Genomic DNA, 26,795 nt, shown 5'->3' on the forward strand with positions numbered 1-26,795 from the left:
TGGCTCAACATGTGAAACCAGGCTACAGGTAAAATAGGTGAAATTCTAAACATATTTAACTTGTCCATAAGTATTATCTCTTTATGACTACAAAGTAAATTCTGAGACCAGGTCACTTTAAGGACATTCCTAGCTCATTTACACTGATATATGGTCCTTGGAAAGTAATATTTATGACACCCATTTCTCTTATAGTTTATTTTTTTCCTTCTCAGCTGTTATAGCTCTGTTTCTTAGGCTGAAATTGAATTAGTGCAGTCTTTGTTCAATTCATTGTCATTCATTTATGTCATTTGTTTACTAAATTGACTTGCAAGAGGAACCCAAGCTATACCCAATTTTATATGCTACATAAAGGAGACAACCCAGATAGAATTCTGAATTCATTCTACAGAATATATCCTTTTTTTTTTTTTACAAGGAATCTTCATCTTTTGTTATGATTGAAAATTGAGTAAATGACTAGAATATCAAATGTATTGAATAGTCTCTGTGAATGGTATATATCTTTAATTTAAAGCCACATTTACCTTTTGAGCTATAAATTTTAATTTAAATCCATATTATAATTTATATTACAATTCAATTTATATTATATTTATATAATATACTTATTTCTGAAAAGTTTTTAATTACATATTGAGCTTTAGAAAAATTTTTAAATCTGAAGTGGTGAGTAATCAAATTGAAATAATCTAATATTAATATTATTATGCATGCTTATAAGCAAATGAATACATTCTGATAAAATTTTATTGTAAAAAGCTTTTTTATACAAAATCAATAAGGAACTCAACCTTTTTTGTGACATGAGCTCCTTTGGCAGTCTGGTTTGGCCTATAAATGTCTTTTAGGATAATGTTTTTAAATGCATAAAATAATACAAATAGAAATAAAAGAAAAACAGTTGCATTGAAATATAATTTTGTGCATGGACCATAGGTTACTAACCCCTGCACCAAATTTTGAATAGCCCTTTAGTTAGTATCAAAAAATGCCTGAGAGTATATCTAAATAGAACAATTTCTGGAGATTCTAAGAGCCAAGCTGGCATGTGTTCATTAAACACATATCTAATAAAGCCCTTAAATCATATCTTATATATGTTTATATGTTTGTTGTTTTGCCTTTAAGTCTGGAAGTAAGAATTGTATCAAATTAGGAATAAGTATATGATAAAGATTAAAGAAGAAAATTGGTTTTGTTGTGACTTACCAATATTATTGTGTCATTTGGTAGAACTATTAAATCTTGGTATCAATATACATGCCTTAAAAGTTAATTTTGAGCATTTCAAAACATTATATGTTTCTCGATGCCTTGAATTGAGCCTTGACCAATTCAACTGTAGAGTTGGCACATGGATTGATGAATTAAAGGTATGGGCTTAGTAAAAAAGAAAATATGAATGAAAGAGTAGAAGGAAGGAGCTGAATGGTGACAAACAGATTAGTGGAAGTGGAAATTAGAAAATAATATAGGCTGTGGAAACACACAACATACACACACAACTACACTGAAGAATATGTATGAGAAGAGAAAAATAAGGAAAGACTACGTTAGTCTAATTAGTAATTTACTTTCCACAGTTCTCTATGCCCTAGAAAATTGGAAATTGCATTTTGTCTTTGGGTGGCACTACATACCTCATATGAATATAATAGTATTTTACCTATTTTTTAGGAAGAAGTTAAAGGATGGCTGAATTTCTTTAAAGTTCTTTATAAACTTTTTTCATTGTGTATATTGCAGTTTCCTAATTTTCATCCTCCCCTTTTTTCATGGAACAGGTAGAAACAGGCCTGAATTAAAAGAGGTTTGTGCCCGTATATTTTGAAAACCATCACTTAATGTGAATATCAGTAAGTGTTACTTACCATTTACAAATTTTCTTTTCCTTTTCTCAATACTTTGTTGATTTCTTTGACCTGTATATATTAAAGCACACTGTCATTTTCAGTGTGCTTCTTATGTATCAAATATCTTTTCACTTGTGCATTTGCTTGATTTGTTTTTCTCAGTGACTTTTGGATTATAGATTTAGTAAAATCAGAAGATGGAAAAAATCTCTCATATTAAATAGAGTGCATATTATATATAAAACATAATCAATCTTTTCTTGATTGTATTAAAAACAATGTTATTACTACAGGTAATCACCACGAACTCCACTGACTACAGCCTAGAGGAATGTTCTAACCTTTGTCCAAATACTAATCCCTCTACCCCTCCTCTTTTTATGAAGGCGCTTCACACTGTTCCACTGGGATAAAGACTGGGATAAAGGAGAACTACTTGTAAGTTTTATCACATTGGTGAAATGGTTGGTGAGTTGGTTGCTGAATACTTAAAACTTCAGAATGCTTTTGAAATCAAAGAAAAAATTATATTTGTTGCATTTTTTTAACCAGAGGAAGGAAAATTGATCCTATGGACAGGGAAATTTTCTGTGCTTTGCGTATTATTGGAGCATAAGATATAACTGCTGCTAGGCTCCTTGGAAAAAACACTCTTAAAGGCATGCCTAGGTTGAGGCTGTGTTGTAGATTCCCAGCCTTACTTTTTGTCTTTTTTAAAAATTTTTTAAAAAATTTATTTATACGAGAGAGAGAGAGAGAGAGAGAGAGAGAGAGAGAGAGAGAGGCAGAGACACAGGCAGAGGGAGAAGCAGGCTCCATGCAGGGAGCCCGACGTGGGACTCCATCCCTGGTCTCCAGGATTACACCCTAGGCTGAAGGTGGCACTAAACTTCTGAGCCACCCAGGCAGCCCTCAGCCTTACTTTTTGGAATCTCGATGCCTTAGGCCATGGCTATTTAAAATTTTTATACATAATTAGACAAGGAGAAAGTAATAAGAAACCTATGTAATGTGTTATAGAAGCCCAGAAAGGGGACAGATTAATTCAGAAGTTTATGATTATGAGGGAATATTTTATTATTTTTCTTGAATTCAGAAGTTTATGATTATGAGGGAATATTTTATTATTTTTCTTGAATTTTCTTTTTCTTTGTGTTTGTGATTTTTATTTGCATTTGAGTTTCTGACAATGTGTTTTCAAAAAGAAAAAGGATGTTAATATAATCTTAAACTCTGTTTATCCGTAAATGTGCTGCGACCTTTGTGTTTATTATTCCATTTGATGAAATTTACCACCTTGCTCTTCTTTATATGGCTTCCTACATAGACTATCAATTACAGAGAGAAATATCCATATATAAGTGGATCAAAGCATGGATTTAAAAGAGCAAAAAGAAAGAAGAAGTGATTTACTGGATCTGACACCCTGTTTAACATTTCAGGATCAAACCAGTACCAAATTCCTAGAACATAGTAGGGAGTCCAGCACACAGTAAACGAAGTGGCAAATGCAACTGTCATTTTCAAGGTCCTCAGCCGAGCTCTTGGTATATTATTCTTGGACTGATTCAGTTGTAATTCTGTTAGATAGAGAAAAAAGTAGATATTTAAAGACCAGTTTTATTACAAAACCAACATGGAAAAAAAGAAAGAGAGATTCACTAATTCAAACTAATTAATGGAATAGGGAACAAATTCCAATATTTTTCATAATGAAAATTTGTTTGAAAATTTTCTTTAATGTTTAATATTCCAAGTTTTCCCCTATGTCACATAACAAATAGAAAAGATTAAAAGATAGCAGTGTTCTTAAAAATAAATTTCCACCAAATAATTTGGATTTGAAATGTATGGGTACTCAAACTCTTAAAACATAAATTTGAGAGTAGACTAAAGTTGAGCTAAATTGAATTGTGTGTTTACACAGAACCATACTTACTATCTCTGACAGTAAAGATAATAAGAATCACGTATGGATGAAAGTGTATGTCCAAAATTATCTTTCTCAACCATGTGCTTCTCTCTATGATATTCAAAACAATTTCCCTTTTCATATCAGTAAATCACTTAAAGTCCACATGTAGGTGTGTGGGTGATGTATGTGTGAAGTTTGTATGTGTGCCATCTGTGTGGTGTATGTGAGGTGTGTGTGTTTGTCACATATGGTGTGTGTGTGTGTAAATTCACTAGGGTTTAATGGAATTTTTGACACTCACAGGCTGCTTGCATGAAATTTAGCACATAGTTCTTAACTGCAGTTTTAAAGTGCTCAAAATCTGTTCTTGTATTTCATACGCCAGAACTGCTATTTTGAAGCAAAAAATGCCTTTCCCATGCTGTATGTTTCATGAGGGACATAGATCATGCTATTCAGAAGCAACCATTTTGCAACTTCTTATTCACTGATCACAAAAGAATGGAAATATGGATGAAAACATTTGCGTGCATGATGTTTTAATTATAAAATTAATTTTTGACTACAAATGTTAAAGTCAGTAATTTATTGAGAACAGGTAGGTTATGGATTTCTGTCATACAAACCTAATTATCATTTACTGTGTACCTTGCTATGGGCCTTGTTCTTTTCACACATTATTTCATTTAATCCTCAGTATCTGTAAACTCTAATGATATAAGTAATAAAGCAATCAATAGGAATGGACACATTTAGGAAAGCATCTTGGCTTAGCACAGGGGCTGAATCTGAAAAAATGTTCAACCTCCTATAACTGTCCTTCGACCTCTTTTGAAATATCATCACATATCATTATTGGTTTACTGTTATACCGTCTTCTGCAAGACTGTAGACTCCATGAAAGCAGGATAGTTAGTGGGCTGTTTTATCCACTGCGGTATCCACATCTATCACCATTTCCAGCAATATTGAGTAGTTAATACATATTGGTTGAATAGAGAAAAGATTAATTAACTAAATCTGTGTTAGTAATATTGAACTATTGCTCCTTGCCTCTGCTGTTTTATTTCTCTGCTTCTGCCTAGCTCACATTTCTTCAGATTAATCCCTATTTGGGATTTATCTTCTTATTCTCCATATGGCCTTCTTAGATATCCCTTATAGAACTGAAATTCTCTGGGATAAGATTTTGAGGGCAAATGTTTTTGTATACTTAAGAAGTATCAAATACCCATTTTGTGCTGGGAACTGCTCAAGTATTTATTATAGAGCATTTCCACAATTATTTCCTTGAGAAAATATCTGCTGAGATTAGTAATCATGCTACAGTAATTAAGATGATTTTCCTGTTAAGTTGTACCACGTTTAACTATGCACCATGCCATTGAAAACATGTCTTTTGGACGTCAGGCCAATATAGCCACGTTTAATTAGCAAATTCATAAATTTAGTTTTCGAGACTACTCTGGATTACTGAAGCAAAAAAGGTACAACCACAGCTGTGAAGATTCAGATGAAAGAGTCAACTCCATATTCAAGAGCATTTCACACAAGACACACATGCATACATGTATACAGTTATGTTGTGTGGAAAAGGGGATCTGAGTGGGAAATGGAACAGCTTAACCTTAGCAAGTCTTTGACTACCATTTGACGAGGCGTGCTTTGTGGTATTCTAGAAATCAGGCGTTTGGCATAGTGTTGTGGTGGCCCAGCAGGAGCAATTTGCCAATTCGTATCTTGGGTAAAATGAGAAAATTGTTATTTCATTTTTAATTTCACGGTACAACTTTGGAACATTGGGAGATACCAAATTACTTCATCTGTAAACTGAGGATAGTAAAAGTATAATATAAGTATTAGCTCTTGGAGTTACTGTATTAAATATGCAAACTGCTTTGAACAGTATCTGGCACCTTGTACATGCCACTCTGCTGTGAACATTGCTGTTAAAATCTGTTTACCCACAATGAACACCAAATCTAAGAAATACGTACCATGGGGATCCTGATGAAGGACTCGTGTCAGAGTAAATATGATTTTTGCATTGCAGATTAACGTGATGAAAAGAGGGATGATGAAGAGGCAGCTGAAGGTGAAGAAGTTATAAAAGGCTTGATGCCACCATTGTGGAAAACTGCAGTGTGTTACACATTGGGAGAAACCCTCTGTCTGTCCAGAGCTATCTGCTAAGTGGATCATCCTGAAGATGTACAACTGTATGAGAAAAGAAAAAAAAATTAGAGAGTGGCATTACTTTCTTTCAAACACTATTTGCATATTTTCTTGAAAGCTTTTTCCTTTTGTCTTCTGCAGGCCTTTGAACATGTTACCGAAAGCAAGGGCTCAGCTTCTTGATACTATCCTTTTGACCCTTCAGTAAAAAGTTGTAAATGGATCTTAACTTAAAATATATTTGGATAATGTGAATGAATCTATAGGATTTTATTTTTTTTCGAAATTATTTCAAACTAGCAGAACAATCATCAACCAAGGATTTAAATTCTGTTTGTATTTCATTATCAGATATAATTATGCTGAGTAAAGTTTTTGCAAGTGATTTTGTCTATCATTGTATCTGCAGCACCCAAAACTGTGTCCAGTGGTTAGAATGTGCCCCCCAAATACATATTTAAATTTTACTTTTTTGAGACAGAAAACCCCATTAAAATGGTCAAAAGACATGAATAGGCTATTCACAAAAAAAGATATAGCAGTCCCCTTTGGCATATGAAAAGATGTTCAACCTCATTTGTGATTAAAAAAAATGCCGGTTAAGGCTATACTGAAATGGCATTTTTCATTCTCAAAATTGGCAAAAATGAAAAATAGCAACACATTCTCATATGAGGGCGGATTGTGGGGAAATAGATACTCTCCCACACTGCTTAGTGGGAATGCAAATTGGCACAACCCCTATGGAGAAGAATTTGGCAATAAGTGACATATCTATATATGCATTTACCTTTGACCCAGCAATCTGACATCCAGGTATTTACTCAGAAGATACACTCCTACCTCCATTATATGAAAATACATAGGCACAAGGTTGTTATTGTTTGTAATTGAAAAACTTGAAAATAACATAGAACAGTAGCTGAATAAAATGGGGTGGACCACACAATGGAGTCCTATACACCTGCATAAAAAGTAAGAAATATTTCTAGGTATATTTATGTACGTGTGTGTGTGTGTGTGTGTGTGTGTGTGTGTGTGTGTTTATTTTGTAGCTTTGTCTTCTAGGAGGCTAGGAACATCCTAGTAGCAATAAACACATTTTGTACCTGGATTTCGTTGTCTAAATACCATTCTCTATCAAAGAGCACCAGAGCTCATTGGAAAAGTGAATGATTCTCAAGGCTGGCATAGACAAACTACAACAGGTGCTTGGAACAGCTTGTGCCCAAAATGCAAAAGTACTAAAAGAATAATGGAGCATGTCCAAAGAGGTCTGGAGCCACCTTGAAAGAACTCCCATTGGCCAAATCTGGGACAGCACAAGCATTGAGAACAAAACCCAAACACCAAAAAACCAAACCCTGATAAAAAGGCATGATTAACCATTGAATAAAGTAAGAATCCTTGAGTCCACGCTGATATAAATTATGAAACAATAACAACAAAGAAATGAGGAGAGGGGAAAGAACCTATTTATTATAGAAAGCAAACTAATAAATGTATTAGGAATAATGAAAGTAGTGATTACTGAATGGTAATGATAAGTGATTCAGGTAAGAATCATCAATGGATAGTAAAAACATGGGCGAATTTTGAGTAAAGCAGGATATTTATATAATTTCTAAATATATACCTGCAAGTTACTTAGTCATTATGAAGAGTAAATTAATAACTTGACAGTACAAAAATAACCAAATGATTAAATTAACATTGCCAATAATGGAACCATTGGACAGCAGCTGCTTCCTTATATAACGCATTGAGAAGTATTCACCACCACTACTTTGGTATTTCTGTTTAAAGTGCATAACTTAAATTTAACCATGAGAAAACATCAGACAAACTCAAATAGAGGGGTATTCTACAAAATAAGTGGCCTATACTCTTAAAAAATGTCAATGTTGTGAAACACAAAGAGAGACTGAGGAATGGTTCTAATTTAAAGGAGGCTAAGAAGATGTGGCAACTGAATTGAATGCATAATCTTGGATTTTCTTTTGTTAAAAGGGACATTATTGGGACATTTGGTGAGATATGAATAAGTTATATAGATTAAATAATCATATTTTTTCAGTGCTAATTTCCTGATTTTGATACTTGTAATGTGGGTATATGCCAGAAAAAAACACATTGAAGTATTTTTTAAAGGGACATCATATCTGGATTCACTTTTAAACAGTTCGGAAAAAAATGTATATATGAAACAAAGCAAATAAATGGATGCAGTAAAATGTTAATATTGGGGAAGCTGAAGGAAAGCTATTCCAGAAGTCTTCATGATTATTGCAACCTTTCATTAAGTATTAAATTATGTTTTTTAAAATCACAAATTGAATCAACTACTTAAGAAATGTTTCAAGTAGTTGTCAAAAACAAGTTCTAATGATAAGTGTCTACTTACTCATTCCTTCCCCATTTATGAAGCACACTTGTTATCCAGTCATTTCTAAGTTTCTCCACTGAGAAACTTCCTTTTACTGTGACACATTATTAAAATGAAAAGCATGCCCAAGCACTGTAAAATTAATAGCAAATAAATTAAAACAAAAATGTTACAGGATTTTAAAAAATTTTAAGCAAATGAGAGACAGTATTGACTTTTAAAAGTTTCTGACTCAATTAATAAATTTTAATTTAGCTTAATTAATCAGCAGGCCCCGGATTTCTTTCCTCTTTGGGGCATTGGAATGGGAGTTAAGTGTGCCTTAAAAAAATGCTGTATTTCCTTTCTTTGCTTGTAGAGTAGAAGATTTTTAAAAGGTATAAATATAACATACCATAAATAAAATATAAGTAAACGTAATATAAAACATAATGCTGAATCTTTTATTTGTAATTAAAATGTTGATTTTCAGTTTCAGATCTTTTTTCAAGGGCAAAACAGTTATTTTTAAATTAATCCACTAGAGAGCGCCCAATGACCATATCATCAAATTTAAAGTTCAGAAACTCCAACACCACTTCAATTGATTCTACTTTACAATCCACTTTTTCCACATCACGAAGGAACCATTTAAATTTTCTATACTGCCTTGCAACCTGCCCTTATTTAAAACTCAGTTTTGAATTTGATCCAACAGATGTTGTGAGTTGAAGTCTTTGGGTTACTTCACATAGAACCTGAGAATCTAGTATTTCTTTAAAACCTTAGCTACTTCTTTCCCCATCTTCCCAACCATCCTTGGACCCAGATGAACCAAGTTGACTTTGTGTTCTGCACTACTCTGCCACATTTTCACTTTAATATTTCATGTTTTTAAATCATTATGAAACTTTCAGTAAAATGACAAATTAAGTGCTATGATTTGAACTAATGGTTATCTTTAATATCTTTATTTAATATACTTTATAATTCAATTTTAAAAAAGATTTTATTTACTTATTCATGAGAGACACAGAAGGAGTGACAGAGACAGACAGAGGGAGAAGCAGACTCCCTGCAAGGAGCGGGATGTGGGACTGGATCCCAGGACCTCCAGGATCATGCCCTGAGCCAAAGGCAGATACTCAACCACTGACCCACTCAGGCTTCCCTCAATATTCTTCTTCTTCTCCTTCTTCTTCTTCTTCTTCTTCTTCTTCTTCTTCTTCTTCTTCTTCTTCTTCTTCTTCTTCTTCTTCTTCTTCTTCTTCTTCTTCTTCTTCTTCTTCTTCCTCTTCTTCTTCTTCATTATTATTATTATTATTATTATTATTATTATTATTATTTTCAAGAGAGCAAGTGCATAGTGGGGAGGGGCAGAAGAAGAGAAAGAGAGAATCTTAAGCAGGCTCTACACCCAGTGCAGAGCCCACCACAGGACTTGATCTCACAACTCTGAGATCATGACCCAGAGCCAAAATTAAGAATTGGTTGCTTAACTGACTGAGCCAAGCAGGTGGCCCAAATGCTTATTGTTAAAGCACCTTCTTGATGAAAAACTATCCTGGTGCTCTCTGTCATAAAAGATGAACCAGATATATCCTGCTATCAGAGAATTTAAATTTGGTAGGGGAGCTAAAGCATGTATGTGACACCTGTCACACAAGGTAGATTGTTGTAAGTTCTAAAAGAGTGATACAGAAGAGTGTGACAGTAACACAGAATCTTACTCGCCCTTGAATTGTTTTAGGCTAGGTTCAGTTTATTTTGTGCTCGAAATCCACGTTCATTAGAATGATTAATATAGAGATCCATTTTACTTCAGTGTTTTGTTTTTTGTCTTTGGATTATAATTCTTTAATTTCTTAGTTTCTTCTTTCTTATCCTTGGCCCCAGGTCTCATAAGTATTTGCTTTATTTTGCCATAAACGAGAACAATCTGTTTTTCTTCTTTACAGTCATTTGCAGATGCTTCTTATTGTCTTCACCCTCACCTTACCCCAGGCTACGTTATCACCAAATCTTTTCCCGTTGTAATTATCTTTAGATGATGTGCTTCAACTTTCTCATCTATAAAATAGGAGATATTAGTAGTATTTACTTCTAGGAGCTGGCAAGACAGCTAAATGGGTTAATGCTTGCAAAGCATTTAGAAAAATGCCTGGCACGTAGTGCCATATAAGTAATAACCACAACCGTTATTTTTATAAAAATTTCAAGACACACAACTTATAAACGTGTATTCATATATATTTATTTATACATTTATAAATGTTTACCATGTGTTTTTTTCCTGATAGCTCTTAACTATCTGTTCTCAATTTAAGACTTTCCTGCCTTTTCCTTCTCTAGCCTCCTACAAGAATAAAGGAAATAGACGATATTGTGTAGTGTGATCCAGTGTAGTAGCCAATAGCTCTGGGTATGGAGTTAATTGGTACTGACACCTGCACTTACTAGACAGTAATCATGGGCATTTTATATAATTTTCTTAATCTTAGTTTCTGTGTGAATAAAATCAAGATAATAACTGTATACAATATATAGGGTTTGGGGGAGCCTTATATGAAATAGTGCAGCAAAAGGATTTAGCACAATTCTTGACACATATTTATGTCTTCAATATTTGTCATCACCATCATCATTATCGTTGTTATTTATTTATGTTTATTGGTGTTATTTATGTTATTAGCATGCTACTCTATGTTCTAGTATAGTTCTTGGCATATTGTATATGTGTGTTGAGTATTTGTTGAATTTAAGCTGCCTGTCAAGTTCAGAAGTGCATTCTAGTCCTATCAGGTGCATTCTGTGTGTCAAGGCAAGCCTCTATACAGCTTCAGATCACATATCTTTACACCAAAGACCAAAGGACGTCTCATCTATCTTGCCTTCCAACCTGGGTTAATGATAGAATTTAAATCCTGTCAGCATGTAATCCTCCAGTTAACACAGAAAAACTAGTGGTATGAACTTCTGCAAATGATTCTTGTGGTGGGAGATGATTGCCATTGGAAACCATATGATTTTTGATTAGATATAAACACACCTAATTCAGGAAATGTTTTCTCCTCAACATGCACTTACCAGCCTAACCACACATGGTTTTAAGGCAGATTTCCTTTCATGTTTGTCCCTTCCTTTCCTTCCTTTTTCTTTACTTGCTCTCTCTTTCCCTCTTTATCCCTCACTCTTCCTTCCATCCATCTTTTTTTTCTTTTGAAGATTTTATTTATTTATTCATGAGAGACACAGAGAGAGAGGCAGACACATAGGCAGAGGGAAAAGCAGACTCCCTGTAGGGAGCCTGATGCAGGACTCGATCCCAGGACCCTGATATCATGACTTGAGCCAAAGGCAGACACTCAACCACTGAGCCACTCAGGTGTCCCTCTTCCATTCATCCTTATATTACTGTTACAAATAATACCTTCAAGACTTAAATAATTATGCTTTGGCATATATAGCTTTCAGAATGAGTAGGATAGCCTGATGACTAGGAGGTAGTTTGGCTAAACTGACTTATCAGTCACAATGAATGCTATAATTTGAGAAATTAGAAATAATCAATCTTCATATAAGCAATTATCTTTGCTGTCCCTTAAAGAATCATGTAGTTTTTATACTCATATTTCCTGTTATTTTCCCTCCTGACTTCAAAAACTCTATTATGAACAAAAGGAGTGAAAACAGGCGGAGGGGAAGGAATGAACATTAATGGAATGTCCAATTATAAATTCTTGTCCTAGGTGAGTTTATGTATCTTATTCTTTACAATTTATTCTTCACCATTATTCTTTTAAATTTAGTTAAGTGATTTACTCAGAGCCACAGAGATAGTAAGAGACAGCATTGAGATTTGAAACCAACTTTGTTTAAAACCCATACTCATGCCATTTCTACTATTCCATTGCCTTCCAAGCTTTGCTGCAGGAGATCTAAGGTCTTCAGAGACCATGAACGGGGCTAGTGAATGCCCAAGCAGAAGACTGGCCTCTCTTATCCTTCTTCAACAAGAATAGCTCCACTTATATGTTTCATGTATTGGGACTCCAGATAGAATTTTGCTTTTTAAAAAATTCCATTTACTAAGAAAAAAATTGAAAGTTCAGTTATGCTATGCTGAAACTTCTGAAAATATATCCTCAAACCATCATAGAATTACTCAAGTAATAGATGATTAATATATGCACCAGAGGATGATGATTAAAGTCTTCCTTTCAGTGTAAATTAGCCTACAGGATGCACCTTTGTCAATGGGCTCATTCCACTACATGGTGAAGCATGAGGAGGGCTTGGTATGTGCCAGTCTAGAAACAGAAATGTGCCCTTTCAATCTCTTATCCTCCCCATTTAATATATGTAAGCATTAGTCGTGGAATTAAAAACCTCTTCTATTCAGAGAGAAAGCAGAGAGCTATAATAAAAAGAAAACCTAGACTTAATAAAAAGGCATGAGTCCAACAACCCAACTGACCCTGGGAAAGTCAATGAATCCCTGCAGACTGTTGTTTTTGAACTGCAGATTGTACCCATTGGTTAGTTGCAATCAACATTAAAGAATGAAATGAAACACAGTTGAATATTTATTTTATGAAATATTTTCTCAAGGTCTGTATGTGGTACAGATGTCTTACTTTGGGTTACTGCCAGAAGTATTTGCCTGCCACTGCTCTCAAACTTCTTTGTACATTCTCTGATGCACTGGATAGGGATAATATGTACATGGCTATAATGTACTGCATAGAATGGGCTTTTTCAGGAAACTTCAGTAAAGTGCTTTATAAATTTAATCGGCTGCTGAAAGTAAGGATGAGTCATGTGTTACACCATAAAATAATACCATTATTTTCTGTGGCCCATCTTCACATAAATCTCTCAGGAAGAGTAATGTATTTGAGGTCAGGCTATTACATGAACATCCTAAACAATTCAAATTTAATTTCATATTTTCTTTTTACTACATCAAGATAGACAAGTATTTGACACTACCTTTCTATTATTGCTGTCATATACTTAGATGAAAATAATTGAATTAATAAATCAATATATTTTTTATAGCCTCTGGGACAGTCCTTTAAGGGAGACCGATGTTATTGGTTTGCACTTCAGTTATTATCATAAACTGACCTTCATCAGTATCCTAACTTACTTTCCAAATACCTGTACTTATACAATGACCTCATATTGGTAACATTATGTCCTAAAGCAAATGTTTTCAGCTCTTTCAGAGCCTGCCTTCCCTTCCCTGTCAAACAAACAGAGAAACAAAGAGGCAAACACTCCTTTTCTCAATCTACCTGCCTATTTCAATGGTTGTTAAAACCCCTTGGCTAAAAGTATTGGAGCTGTAGCTTACACCCCTCTGGTTATTAACTCCCTAAATCCAGTTTGTTGCCAAGCTTTGTTTTTTTGTTTGAAACGTCCCTCTTACAATCAGTTCTCTCTGAGACTATTTTAGCCACCAACCTAATCACCTCATTGCCAGAAAAGCTGGAAAAGATTTCTCTGTCTCTCATGTCTATTTGGGTCTATGTAAATTTTCTAAAAGTATTTTTGTTAAAAAATCACTTTATTTCTTGCCCAGGACTCACAAAGGATTTATGGTTCCCACATTAATTTCAGAATTTCCCCATGATTATTACTGTCTTTTATAATACAGGTCCATCATACCCCCATTCACTGATTCATCCGTCTGAAGTTTTTGTTTAAGGAAAAGGTGAAGGATTTATTTGATCTGAAGAGAAATCACATTATGCAAACATTTTAAATTTCTATTTTTGCTAGTTATCTTATTCGGTAATGTAAATATTAATTAAGTTGAACTTAATGGAGTCTCCATCATTCTAGAGTATATTCCTTAATAGCAAAGACAAGCAAATGCATAATTATGATGTTTTATGACAAATAATGTGCTATGAGGTGGAAGAAAAGGAGCAACCACCAAATCTGATTTCCTGCCATCCTATCTCTCAATCTTTTACTTCAGCCAGAGAAGTCTGAAAATTAAGCACACTTTTCAACTCTTGCTGAAAAGTACATGTGATCTTTGACTTATTTTTTCCATCCAAATACTGTTCATTTTAAAAGACTCAACGTATCCTACCTATAACCTTAAAACATTCCTTCCCCATTTCCACTCTTACTCATCTCTCCTTATTCTTACACTTGTAATAGATTTAAAAAATGTTTAGTATATAGTTGCATTAGTTTTATATAAGTTTTGTCTCCACAACTGAATTACATTTCCTTTGAGGGCTGTTTCTTTGTTTCAGTATCACACTCAGTGTGAAGAGCCTAACTTGCTTATCTTCCCCAAGAAAACCAGTAAGTAAGGAGCACTCTTAATTTAAAGAAATGAAATGGAAACTTCAGGCATAAGCCTTGGCTAAATAGCCTCATTTGGAGAGACACATTTACTAAACCTATTCTTGTATATTTAGTCACTGTGAGAATCATTATAATATGCTTTTCTCCAGGGAAATCAAAACACTAGCATTTCCCATTTCTCCTGCCATAAAATACACCCTAATTAAATTGATCTAATATCCAAAAGCTATTAGTTAAGTGAGGAATTGGTGGGAAAATTGGGTAATCCAACTTTCTGGTGCTTTAATGTATTTAGTGGTTTCTGCATGGCAGGTTTTTTGTTTGTTTTTGTTTCTTTATTTTTTTTTTTAACCACCTGGCTCATTTAGAATGTCTAGATAACTTCCATTTGTAGTGGCCAGTTTTTGGAACATTCTAGTTAACTTTGACATTACTTCTCGACACATCCTTGTACCCTGGGTTCATCATCAGGGTATGTCTAGGGACAACTTATTTATCAGTCATTAAAGGATCTTTGCCATCTGTAAGAATGTGTCATTTTCTTCAGAGATATGAATGCTGAAAAAGACAGATTCTGCAGGCCAATTAATCAGGTTGCCTCTGATGAGAGCAATCTGGGGCGGTATCTGCCTATACCAGAGGGCCTGTGCCTACACCAACAATTTTAATTTTGCTAACAGCCTGTTGTAGTCTAGCCTACTTCCAGATAAGCTCAAGTCAAGCTCAGGGAAATATTCAAATTTCAATAGTCCAGGATTCTTATTTTTCCTCTTTGTTCAGTCCCACCCAGCTGCAAACTACAGAGCAACATACTAGTTGAGAATCATTCTAAATTGCAACAAGACAGGATAGTTTCCCTCAAGAAGTCCCAAATGACACAGATTATAAACACTTCCTACCTGTGCAAATTTCACAGTTCCTAAAAATTCTCTCAATTTACCGTATTAATCAGAGTGAATGGAAAACTAGTTGAGGGACACCTGGATGTATCAGCGGTTGAGCGTCTGCCTTCAGCCTGGGGTATGATCCTGGGGACCCAGGATTGAGTCCTGCATTGGGCTTCCTGCATGGAGCCTACTTCTCTCTCTGCCTCTATGTCTCTGCCTCTCTTTCTGCCTCTCATTAATAAATAAATAAATTCTTAAAAAAAAAAAAAAAAAGAAAACTAGTTGAAAGAATAAGATGGGGATGAGGTCAAATTTGACAATAGCTACATTTTTTGAGGAGCATTTACTACATACCAGAGATTATGCCAGGCACTTTAATACATTGTTCATTTAATTTTCATGAAAGCTGCATAAAGTAGGCATTACCTCCATCTTATAAATGAAGGAACTGAAACCCAGAGAAGCTAAAAGATGTGCCCAAGGTAACAGCGCCGGGATTAAACTCCACTCTAATCTCCTGAGTCCAAGCTCTCCAAGATACCACAATACTGCCTTTGATATGCAATGCTGCATACAGTACTCAAGTGTAGATAGGAAATCTGTGATTGCCATATGCTAACAAGTTCATGATCTGGTTTACCTGTGGTCCAGCAAAGATACCACTGAGGAGCCAGGCCAGGCCAATCATGGACTGTCCGAGCTTGCCATTGTTTTTCATAGCTAGAGGCCTCGTGATGGCCAGGGAGCGGTCCAGGCTGATCACTACCATCATGAAGGCTGGGGCATACATGGAGAAAAGCTTCAGATAGCTGAGGACTTTGCAGAGGAACTCTCCAGCATACCATTGGACTGTAATGTTCCACATTCCATCCAGTGGCATGACAATCAGGGTCTCCAACAGGTTGGCCAAGGTCAGATGTTTTAAAAGCACTTTCATTCTCGAGAGCTTCTTCCCTTTCTCTTTCTTTTGAGTCCACTTCTGAAGTTTCAACAAGAAAGAAGCATTAAAAATTGTAGAGAGAAGAAAAAGGAAGAAAGTAACTGTCACTCGGATCTTCCCAGATAAGGTCAGGGTGGGGAGGTTGCCCTGCATCAGCATGTTGCTGTTGTTTACAGCTGAGCAGTGATTTTGATTCTGTTCAGGAGAGGCGCTTGCCATATTTCCTTACTGATGGAGCTTCAAGACTTGTGTTTCTGGCGCTTCTGATGTTTTATTGTAATCTAGCCCACAGCTCCGTTTTATTTCTGCCTTCTTTAGATGGAAGCGTCATAGGTTTATGTCAAATTTTGTCCCTGAGCTACTTTATGTTTAACATAAAAGATCAAGGTGAACTTGTTTTGTGGGCTAATAATCCAACAGAGTCTAAAACAGAGCATGTCAAACACATTCTGAGGGCCAAATGTAACTTGGTACCTCAGCAGATGGCCTGGTTTTCACAACATTTTTCCTAAGGAGAGAAGGTCGAAGCTTAGTTTTGGATTTAAAAGCCACTCATGCTACTCTTTACATAACTTTAATAAAGAGATTTTCTAAAAACTAGTATTATTGTTTTAACAGGTACAAAATGAAAATGAAGAAAAATACTAAAAAAGAACTTTATCCAGTTCAAATCTGTTTTAAGAAATTAATTCATTTCTCAAAAACATTTGTTTTTCTTTTCAATCACACACTGCTATACATTCAGACACTAGACAAATATGTTCATTTAAAACCATCCTCCACAAAACGTCATATTACTTTTATTTATTTTATTTTTTATTTATTCATGAGAGAGAGAGAGAGAGAGGAGGGCAGAGACACAGGCAGAGGGAGAAGCAGGCTCCATGCTGGGAGCCCGATGCAGGACTCGATCCCGAGACTCCAGGATTGCGGCCAAAGGCAGGCGCTAAACTGCTGAGCCACCCAGGGATCCCTCATATTATTTTTACAGAATTCATTTAGTCTAATACAAATTGGCCTGCATGCAAATTTATGTATCAGTCTAAGTGGCCAGACCATCCATTCTTAGGCTGTTGTAAAAATGATTAACTCTTTTTTATTATTGCCTTGTTTTTATATTTGTTTGAATATTATACTTGCCGTTATTGCACATCATTGCATAAGGTAGCTAGATATTGGAGAGAATACTGTATAAATGCTGTACCCACATTTATATATAATATGAATATTTGTTTAAATTCCTTTCATGCTATCCGATTGTTTCAAATTGGGGCCACTGAGAAACTCTCTGTGTTAACTGCTTTAGCTTTCACAGTAAATGTTTGATGATGTTATTTACTAACACGACTATGACTTACGCTGGAATTTATTAAATCACTAGCTTGACTGGTCTTATGTTAACTAGTTTGCTACTGTGATAGCTAAAGCAGGAATAATGTTAAGAGTAGAGGTGACTCTTTTGACTTAGATGGTCCATTCTTGGCTCATTTTTTCCCATCTTATATTCATTTATTTAATAAATAGTTACTAAATACCTATTATATATACTCTTAGCCTTTGCAGGTGATAAAATGTGCACATGGCATCATCTGGGCCTTGAAGGAGGTTCTCTGGTATTACAGAAGATTACGTAAGAGTATTGGGTATGTCTCTGTGCCTCCTCAGAGTCCCTCTGTGCTGGCTGCCTCCTGCCTCTGGAGGAACTTAGAGCAGTTGCTTACCTGGGCTCCCTCTTGGCTGTCACCACATCCCCAGAATTACTGGCTTTCTCTCACTACTTCTAGACTTAAATGAAATATTATACTGCAGGACCTGGACTCTGGCTTCCTAAGTAGCTTTCTGAAGGGTCTGGAAATATTTTCTGAAGGAATATTTTGATTCTGAAAGGGACTACTTCAGAATAATTAGTGGAAGGAACAGATGAGTCAGAAATTATGAGAAGTACACCTTTTGGAGAAGCATCACGTGTATTTTTAAGCACAAAGATAGCATCATAGACTTGACTCTCATTATTTGTGGTAGTTCTATAAAGTTGCCACGAACACTGAATTGGTGAATCCTGAGCAAGTACTTGCTCCTAACAAAAATATGGGGTTAGGTTCCTGTGACCCCCAACCATTTGCATTATATAGGCTCATTTGCCAACATCCTTTTAAAACAAGGTGGTCTCGGTATTGAAAACCTGCTTTTTCACATAACCCTTTTCCTGTATAACATTTAGCAGATATTTAAAATATAGTCCCAAGATTCCTGATAGCAGAAATTGCTACTCCTTCAAGCTGAACATTTTTCATACCAGATGGCTTTTTGAATTGTGCAAGTCAGTTACCATAATTTTTTGGCTTTCACTGTCTCAACAATGCTGTCCACTACGTTTTTTAAAAATTAATCCTCATCTCATGAAACCACATATTATGCCACTTTTCCACTTTTTCCATGGCTTCATCACACAGTGATTACGCTTTAGAACTCTCTAGAGCAGCCACGCGTTCAGATCAGCAATTTTTCTCCTCCTTTTTCTGGATGTACTGGATTGTTGATTCATTAACAATGAACTCAGCCACTGGCACTATTACTCTTGCCTGAAGGAAGCTTATTTAATACACATATTTTCTCTGTAAGGTACATCACAGCCTTCTTGTGCTTATGAACACTGGACAATAGTACTTCAGCACTATGTTTGGGTCATTTTAATCAGTGAAATCGTTACCAAAATGTACAAAAATATGAAAAACATGGCACTAAATACACTATGGAAAGGAAGCTTGCTTATAGTGTGACAGCTGTAATGAGAAGGGCAGAGAGAGCGTCACCTTCTCTAACCTCAAATTTATTCCCTCTCTGTATATGCACATGTCTAGGAATAATTATAGAAGCACTGTGGATATTGATTTGGGGTTACAAATGAATTTTAACAAATAAGTGAGTTTACAAGTAATAAGGATTTCCTGTACATAAAAATCAGTGAGTAAAGCCAAAACGTTAAAGAAAAATAGAAATTCCTACTAGAACTTCCAAGTAAGTTCAACTGTATTACAAAACATAAAATGTTTATAACATTAAAAAGCAAGGAGTTATCAGAACTTGACAATAGATTGAAAGAAATACTGTTTTTTGAGTCCTCAGCTGTTGAGAGTTTAGGGGAGATAGTGAAATTATGTTTATATAGAATATTTAAAAAGGCATTTCTTTTACATCTGAGATTTGTGACCATAAAATTTGTACCTACTAGATTAGCCAAATGAGATTCCTTATAACAGTTTATTATTCTGAAGAACTCAGAAGACTTTGCATACACATCATGTCAGCTAATCTGAGCAGGGCCACATGTTTGAAACCAAACAAAACAAGGTAACCATTGGATAGATTTTACAAATCAGAAAAGCTATTACAAGGGGTCCCAGAAACCAAAAAAAAAAAAAGAAAGGAAAAATATTCACGATAAAAATCTAATTATTTTGAAGTATGATTTGCCTTTTGTCTCTTATTTAGGGAAAGAAAAAACTGGAGCATGAAAGCTGTATTATTAATTTCTACCTTTCCTTTCCTGCCTTTTTCCCTTTCCCATATTCATCTTGGCTGCAAGTTCCTCCAAAATGTATCTGTTCATCAATGTAAGAAAGAGAACAAAGAAAGACAACAAAAGACAGGAGAAGGGAAGAGAAAAGGAATTTAGGAGACAGGCAAAAAAAGCAATTTTAGGATGGGGTAGATGGATGGGGAGGACTTTCTTGGCAGCTAGAGCAGTCACACGCAAATATGACATTAGAAGGTTTGGTGTACCTGGAAGAGGGTATGTGAGTGTGACAACAGTTGAGGCAGCTATCAGATTAGGAAACCCTATATTACAGTATTTTCCCTTTACCTACTGGGACACGTTCTAAAACCCCAGTGGATGCCTGAAACTGCAGATAATACCAAACCCTTTGCATATACTATGTTGTACCTATACATACATACTTATGATAAAGTTTAATCTGTAAATTAGGCACAGTTAGAGATTAATAATAAGAACTAGTAAAACAGAACAACAATAACAATATACTGTAATAAAAGTTATGTGAAGGTGTTCTCTCTCTCAAAATGTCTAATTGTACTATACTCACATCTCTTCTGGTGATGATGTGTGATAATAAAATGCTTCTATTATAAGATGAAATTGAAATGAAGTGAATGAGTTAGTCATTGTGATGGAGTATTGGGCCACAATTGACCTTCTGGCAATATATTATCTGTGCCCAGACTGCACTTGACCTGGGGTAACTGGAACTGTTGAAAGTGAAATTGCAGATAAGGGGCCACTGCTGTACATGCTAAGGAGTTTGGGCTTTCCCTGTAAATAGTGCCTTGAAGGATGGATGGTATCGGTGTAGATATGGCCAGATTCATGCTTTAGAAAGATCATTGTGTAACATGCAGAGAATGCTTTAGGCAGTAGGCAGATCAAAATTTGAGACAGTTAATTTATTCAGAAAATCCTTGCTACCAATACAACATGGAAAGTACAGTGATAGCATAAAATGGAGAGCATATATATATATATATATTATGTATAATATATACTATATAGTATACTATATACTATGGAGAGCATATATTATATTATATATAATATATATAGTACCATTAATAGGACTTGGTTGGTTAGTTCTTATTTTTGAGAGCAGATGGAATAAAAAATTAGTCCTTAATTTCCACTTGGAAACATGAGTTGAATGGGCTATGTATTAAGACTGGGAATACTGGAGAGGGAACAATTTTAGACATATGAAGTTTGGGGGTACATGTAAATTAGCCCAAAGGAAATTTTTAATAGGTGCTTAGCTATAGAAGTGTGGAGCTCAAGAGAAACGACCTGGCTGGAGATATAAATTAGTAGAATATATTTGTATATTACTTGTGGGTGAAGCTATGGAAGCAATTACCTAGAGAGAAGTGCTAGGAAACAACACTGTGGACATAATCATTTAAGGAGCACATAGAGAATGGGGAACATTGTAAGGTAAAGAAGAAACCAGAAGTGAATAATGTAATAGAACTTAGTGGGAGCAGAGAATTTCAGGAGAACAGGAGTGATCCATACCTCAAATATCTGTGATAGGATGAGGCTCAAGAAGAGTTAGTAGGATTAAGCAATTAGGAAGTCACTGATGACTTGCCTAGCGTAGCTTTGGAGCTTTGGTGAGAATGACCGTAGAGAGCACATGAAGTCTGAGGGAGTAGACATAAAGAAAAAAGGATTTTAGAAACAGATATGTAAGTCTTGAGGATGTTTAGAGATTTAGAGATGGAACCAGTAGAGAGGGAGAGCAAGCCAAGGGACTAGGGCAGATGTATCAGAAAGACAAGGGAGCAGATCCATTAGGGAAACTACGAAGTAAGGCACCAAGGAGTTAGGGTTAATAGGGAAGGAAGTGGGTCTATGAAAGGGTAAGGTAGACTCAAATAAGAGGAGGGTCAGGAAAGAGGATCTTGATGGAATGAAAACAAGTTATAATGGAGTAAAGGAATCTTAAACCTAGAAGGATGTACATAGAAATTTGAATTTAAGATTCCAGACGTGAGGTTGTTCTGATTAACAAGAAAGAATAGGGTGTGGCCATGAAAGTGGGTAGGTGAAGTACAGGGTGAATGAAGTTTGATGCCATGTTAATTATGTCCTTTTGGTTGCAAGAAAGGAGACTGTACTAAATAATAGAGCCCACTTTCATAATATACAATGCCTAAAAAGCCAACAGGAATCCAGGCAGTTCCAGAGAGAAGCAAATCTCTGTTTTATGCCCTGAGTTAGTCCTCAAACATGGTATCTTTGCTTTTCTTTATATTATCTTCTCCACCCTCTTCTTGTACTTGACTGTTCAGCTCCTTCTGGATTCCAAGTCTAAATTCTAAGGTGAGAGACAGAGATAGGAGAAGTGGGAAGTGACCCAGAGGAGTAAGAAATAGATTTTTAATACCTCTTTACCTGTAAGACTGAAAGAATAGAAGAAGGCAGGTCTTTTAAAGGAGAACTATGTAAATGAAGAATATTTGGGGAACATTTTGCTTCTGGTAGGAAGAAAAGATAGAGGTACCACTCTACCAGAGAAAAAGAATATATATTTTCCCCTGTTTTTCAAAACATTGTGTACTTTGTTTAACCAAGAATATTAGTGTCTGTGACAACTCTGATGTGAGTAAATGGGGGAGAATTTTCATTCCAGTTTAATTGGAAGGAATTGAGTAGGGAAGGTGGGCTCTTCATTTTGAGGAAGTGTTTCCATGAAATTGCTATGGAAATGAGGAGCAAATTCTCAAAGCTATTCAATTTTTTTCTAAACCATGTTAAATTATACATAGCATTTAAAATGGGAGATTCACCTTTTTTTTTCTAAGAGTGTATCTTATTTGGAGAATCATGCCATGAGATATTATTATAGTTCTCATTTCAGTATAACTGAAATGAGATGTCAGAGGTAAATGATAGGAATTTATGGTAGAAAATTTACATAAGATATCACAGATAAGATTAACGAAAACCATATAACATAAATTATCAATATTATGAAGTTAATGAGGAAGCAGAAGCATAATGATTATGTTTGTCAAAATTGATATGTTCACTAAATACTGAAAGTCATAATATTTTTTGTTTTAATTATAATTAATATGTAAATAAATATAAGCTAATAAAGCAAGAATGATCATTTTTTATTTCAATAATTCAGTTAATTGAACATTTATTGAACATTATGTCTTAGGCACTGTACTTGCAGTTACCGAAGAAAGGCTGACCAAAGCTCATTATATTTGTTATTTCCTAACATTTAATAATTATATTATGTTGAGATATTTTTATTCACATAAACTTCATGTGGGCTGCTGGGTATTGAAAATAGTACAATTTTAATTTTATTCTTTTGCTGATAATCTTCTGTTGACACACTTAGCATTTCCATTTCACAAGTTTTAAAATACAACACATCTTAACCTCATCATTTTTAGCATTGAACATTTGAACACTATTATCTCCAATAATTGTTTTAAGAATTTATGATGCAAAAGTATAGTAACATGAATTTTTTAATACAATTTGGAAAGTGTATGTGGTCATTGGTATTACCCATTTTTATTCAAATTAAGTTTGAGTAAGACTAGGTTCCTATAAAATTAATTGATCCTATTAATTCCTATATAACATACTCACTATTATTTCGTTCAAATTCCTTCTTTTTCTACTTTTAAAAATGTTTCTATAAAGTCTAGGATATTTTCAAGAGTGGTTTATTTATTTTTGTAATTCCTGATGCTCCTTTCAGTAGGCATATATGAAAAATCATCAGTATTGCTTACTTTAAATTCTGTTATGTGCTCCATACAGTCTAGTATTTTAAAGTTTAATATTTTTTGTAGTAGAATTAACTTGATTTCCAACCTTTAATTCCATTCTATATCAGAGTGAGGTATAACAAAATGCCAGAAGTACTTTTGAGTGCCACTGAAGTTAGCTTAGAAATAATTAGTATAATGCAACAAATATTTAAATACGTAGTATTTTTTTCTGAGAAAATAGTAAAGAAATGCTTTTAAAATTTATCTTACTACCTATGCTACCTCTAGAGAGAGGATAGGAAATTTCTCTCTGTTTATAAGATTGAACTATTTCCTAATTCCTACTTAATAAAATAACGAGAATAATATATCACAAATCTATACAGAATATTCCACCAGCATAAGAATATACCGACTTAAGCAATTCTCATTTTAGTATTTTTCCCTGTTTTTTTTAACTTATATTTCTTTAACAAAAGGAGGTAATATGAAGTAAATGGTTATCTTTCTTCAAGATAATATTCTTTAAATATGTTAACCTCTTGTAAATAAAGATTTTACTTAACAAATACCAATATAGAAGTTATTTTGTGTCAGAACTATTCTAAGTGCTTTGTAGCTAGTCATCTAATCCTTATAACTACCTTTTGGGGTAAATACTATTATTATTTTGAGTCTATAAATGGGGAAACTGAAGTATAGAAATGTTAGGTAGGCTGCCTAACTTCACATAGCAAATTAGGTGGCAGAACCGGAATCTGAATTCAGGTAATGTTGGCTCTTAACCCTATACTTTGCCACTTCACAAAAAACCACTCAGCAACCTTTCCTGCTCCATGGGACAGAACTATTCCTTTTGGAGTTAATGACGATGACACTAATTCTTTTATGATAATTTTTAATAAAACAGAGTTTTTAAAAATTTATTTTTATAAAAATCAATATTATGTTTTTAAATCATTAGGACTTAAAGTTGAAAGAGAATCGATACTCAGGGATGTTATAGTTATTTAACATCTTTTCGAAGATAAAAATCTTTGAAAGGATTTTTACTCAAATAGATGATTTTATTGTCTTTTATCTGGGATGTTTTTGTGATTGTTTAGCTAGAATGTGTAATTTTGAAACTTAGTAGTATTTTTTGAAGGTAGGAGTGATAATAGGAAGCTTATAAATAACCCTTCTCCAATTTATTTTCCCTGGTCTATAATGCAGATATCATATATTCAAGACTCATTATAAAGAGTAATTTCATAGATAGGAGTCTATATCTGTAATATAGTATTATTTTTACATAGAATTTTTTCTTACTGGATCATCAAATCCCCCATGGGAACAAATAAAAATCTCTTAAAGCAAAAGTCTTTGAATACCAAAACTTGACTAACTGGAATTTTACAAACCGGGGTATGGTTAGTAACTTGGACATGTTTTTGCACTATACTACCATGAAAATCAGAAGAAGGAAAAAGAAAGAAAAGTGATAACAGGGATTCAGTTAAACATAAACCATGTCCGAAAATCAGTATAGTTACATTTAGACGCTTAAACTACCTGCATCTAACCTTGTAGTACAATACAAGGAAATATCATGTTTGTAATGATGAACTTTAGTCAAGATATTCTGAAACAATAAAGATTCAGTTGGGTTTATTATAGTGGATTTACTGAATTAGGAAAACACATTCATGTATTTCAGGAAAAATATGGCTTTCCCTAACTCACCTGAAAATGAAATTAACCAATGTATTAGGTCAATCAGAACTGGAGATGATGATTCTTGTGTAAGTGGTTTGAGGAAGGCTCCAAGGGGAAGCCTATAAAAGAGGGAGGAAAGCAAGATAGGGCAGAGGAAGAAACCAGGCAAATGTGGCTTTGGCTGGACTTCAGCCTTAGCCCAGTCCCACGTGGAGCACTGCAGCACACGTGTACCACAGTTTTCCTATTTATATAGGGGTCTGAGCTTTTGTACTCCTGCATCAGTTACCCATTGGCTGATACCCACCCACAGGTTGCGTGGGTAGAAGTATCACTTCTCAGGCTCAGATGGGGGATGGCTCCCAGAAACTGAAGGCATTTCTCAGAAGAGAGTAGCTCAACAATTGATGGAGGAGTATCCATGTCTGATAGAGGGGTCTGGGTGGAGCAAAAATAATGTCCCTTACAAGCAGAAAATCCATTCAAAGCATTCTAGGAAATCAGGGTTTGAAGGCAATAACATTCTCTGTAATTGAATTTAAACCAAATTTTCATAATAAATATAGTAGAGAAGAAAGAGAACAATATTGGGACTCGAGAGATCCCCATTTCCCTGTGTGACTCTCAAGCCTCTGGGGCCTCAGCTATTTCCTGTAAAATTCATAGGATATGTTCTCTGTTAACTACAAAATCATTTTCTTTAATTATGCACAGATTTCTATTCATTAAATGGTGTATTTTCATTTGTTGGTTATGCCTTATTTAATACAGTCATAGGAACTAGGTTCCAAGCTTTACTCATTCATTCACTTTTTCATTAATTTATTTAACAAATGTTTTTGTGCATCAAACAGAGTTCTAGGTGTTGAAAATATAGGTTGAAAGCCTATAATATGGATTTTACATTTTTTATATGAAAAAATTTTAAGAAGTGTCATTTGAAGCATATGGGAAAATAAGAATTTTCCTCTTAGAAAAATAATTAACATGAATTTATATCAAAATTCCCACATAGTGAAGGGTTAAAAGAAAATGTGACAAGACTATTTTTCTAGTACTTCAAAATGTATGTCATAAGGTTCTCTCTCTCGCTCTATTTTTTTTTAACAAAAGGATCCTTGAAAATGAAGAAAGAATAAACTACAAAAGTTGTTGCTTTTGTATTGCTTACTTGTTAAAAAGTCTTGATGAAAATCATTGAGGAAGCCAATTATTTTGCACTTAACCTAGAAGATCTCCTGAGGGAAGTTGAATTATGGCAGAAAGAGTCTGAACAATGCTACATGCATTTTCCAGTGGCATAAACAAGGATAGT

The 26,795-nt window shown here is 34.5% G+C and overlaps 1 protein-coding gene and 1 long non-coding RNA gene across 3 annotated transcripts; one reads left to right on the plus strand and one right to left on the minus strand.

The window, feature by feature from the left end:
• The first annotated feature begins 657 nt into the window (after window positions 1-657).
• On the plus strand, window positions 658-6,354 carry LOC111098634. 2 transcript variants are annotated; one of them, XR_005369067.1, is made up of 4 exons: window positions 658-1,862; window positions 2,153-2,297; window positions 4,160-4,372; window positions 5,828-6,354. It is a non-coding gene; the product is annotated as an uncharacterized LOC111098634 (long non-coding RNA). The 2 variants fall into 2 exon arrangements; XR_005369066.1 differs by having other exon boundaries at window positions 658-2,297; window positions 5,828-6,352.
• Window positions 3,195-16,690, minus strand: GNRHR (gonadotropin releasing hormone receptor). Its single transcript, NM_001003121.1, is given in 3 exon segments — window positions 3,195-3,439; window positions 5,772-5,991; window positions 16,172-16,690. Coding segments are annotated over 3 exon segments (984 nt in total).
• Window positions 16,691-26,795: the final 10,105 nt, after the last annotated feature.

The sequence above is a fragment of the Canis lupus genome, chromosome 13, assembly GCF_011100685.1.
Source record: "Canis lupus familiaris isolate Mischka breed German Shepherd chromosome 13, alternate assembly UU_Cfam_GSD_1.0, whole genome shotgun sequence".
In the NCBI taxonomy this organism is placed as follows: domain Eukaryota; kingdom Metazoa; phylum Chordata; class Mammalia; order Carnivora; family Canidae; genus Canis; species Canis lupus.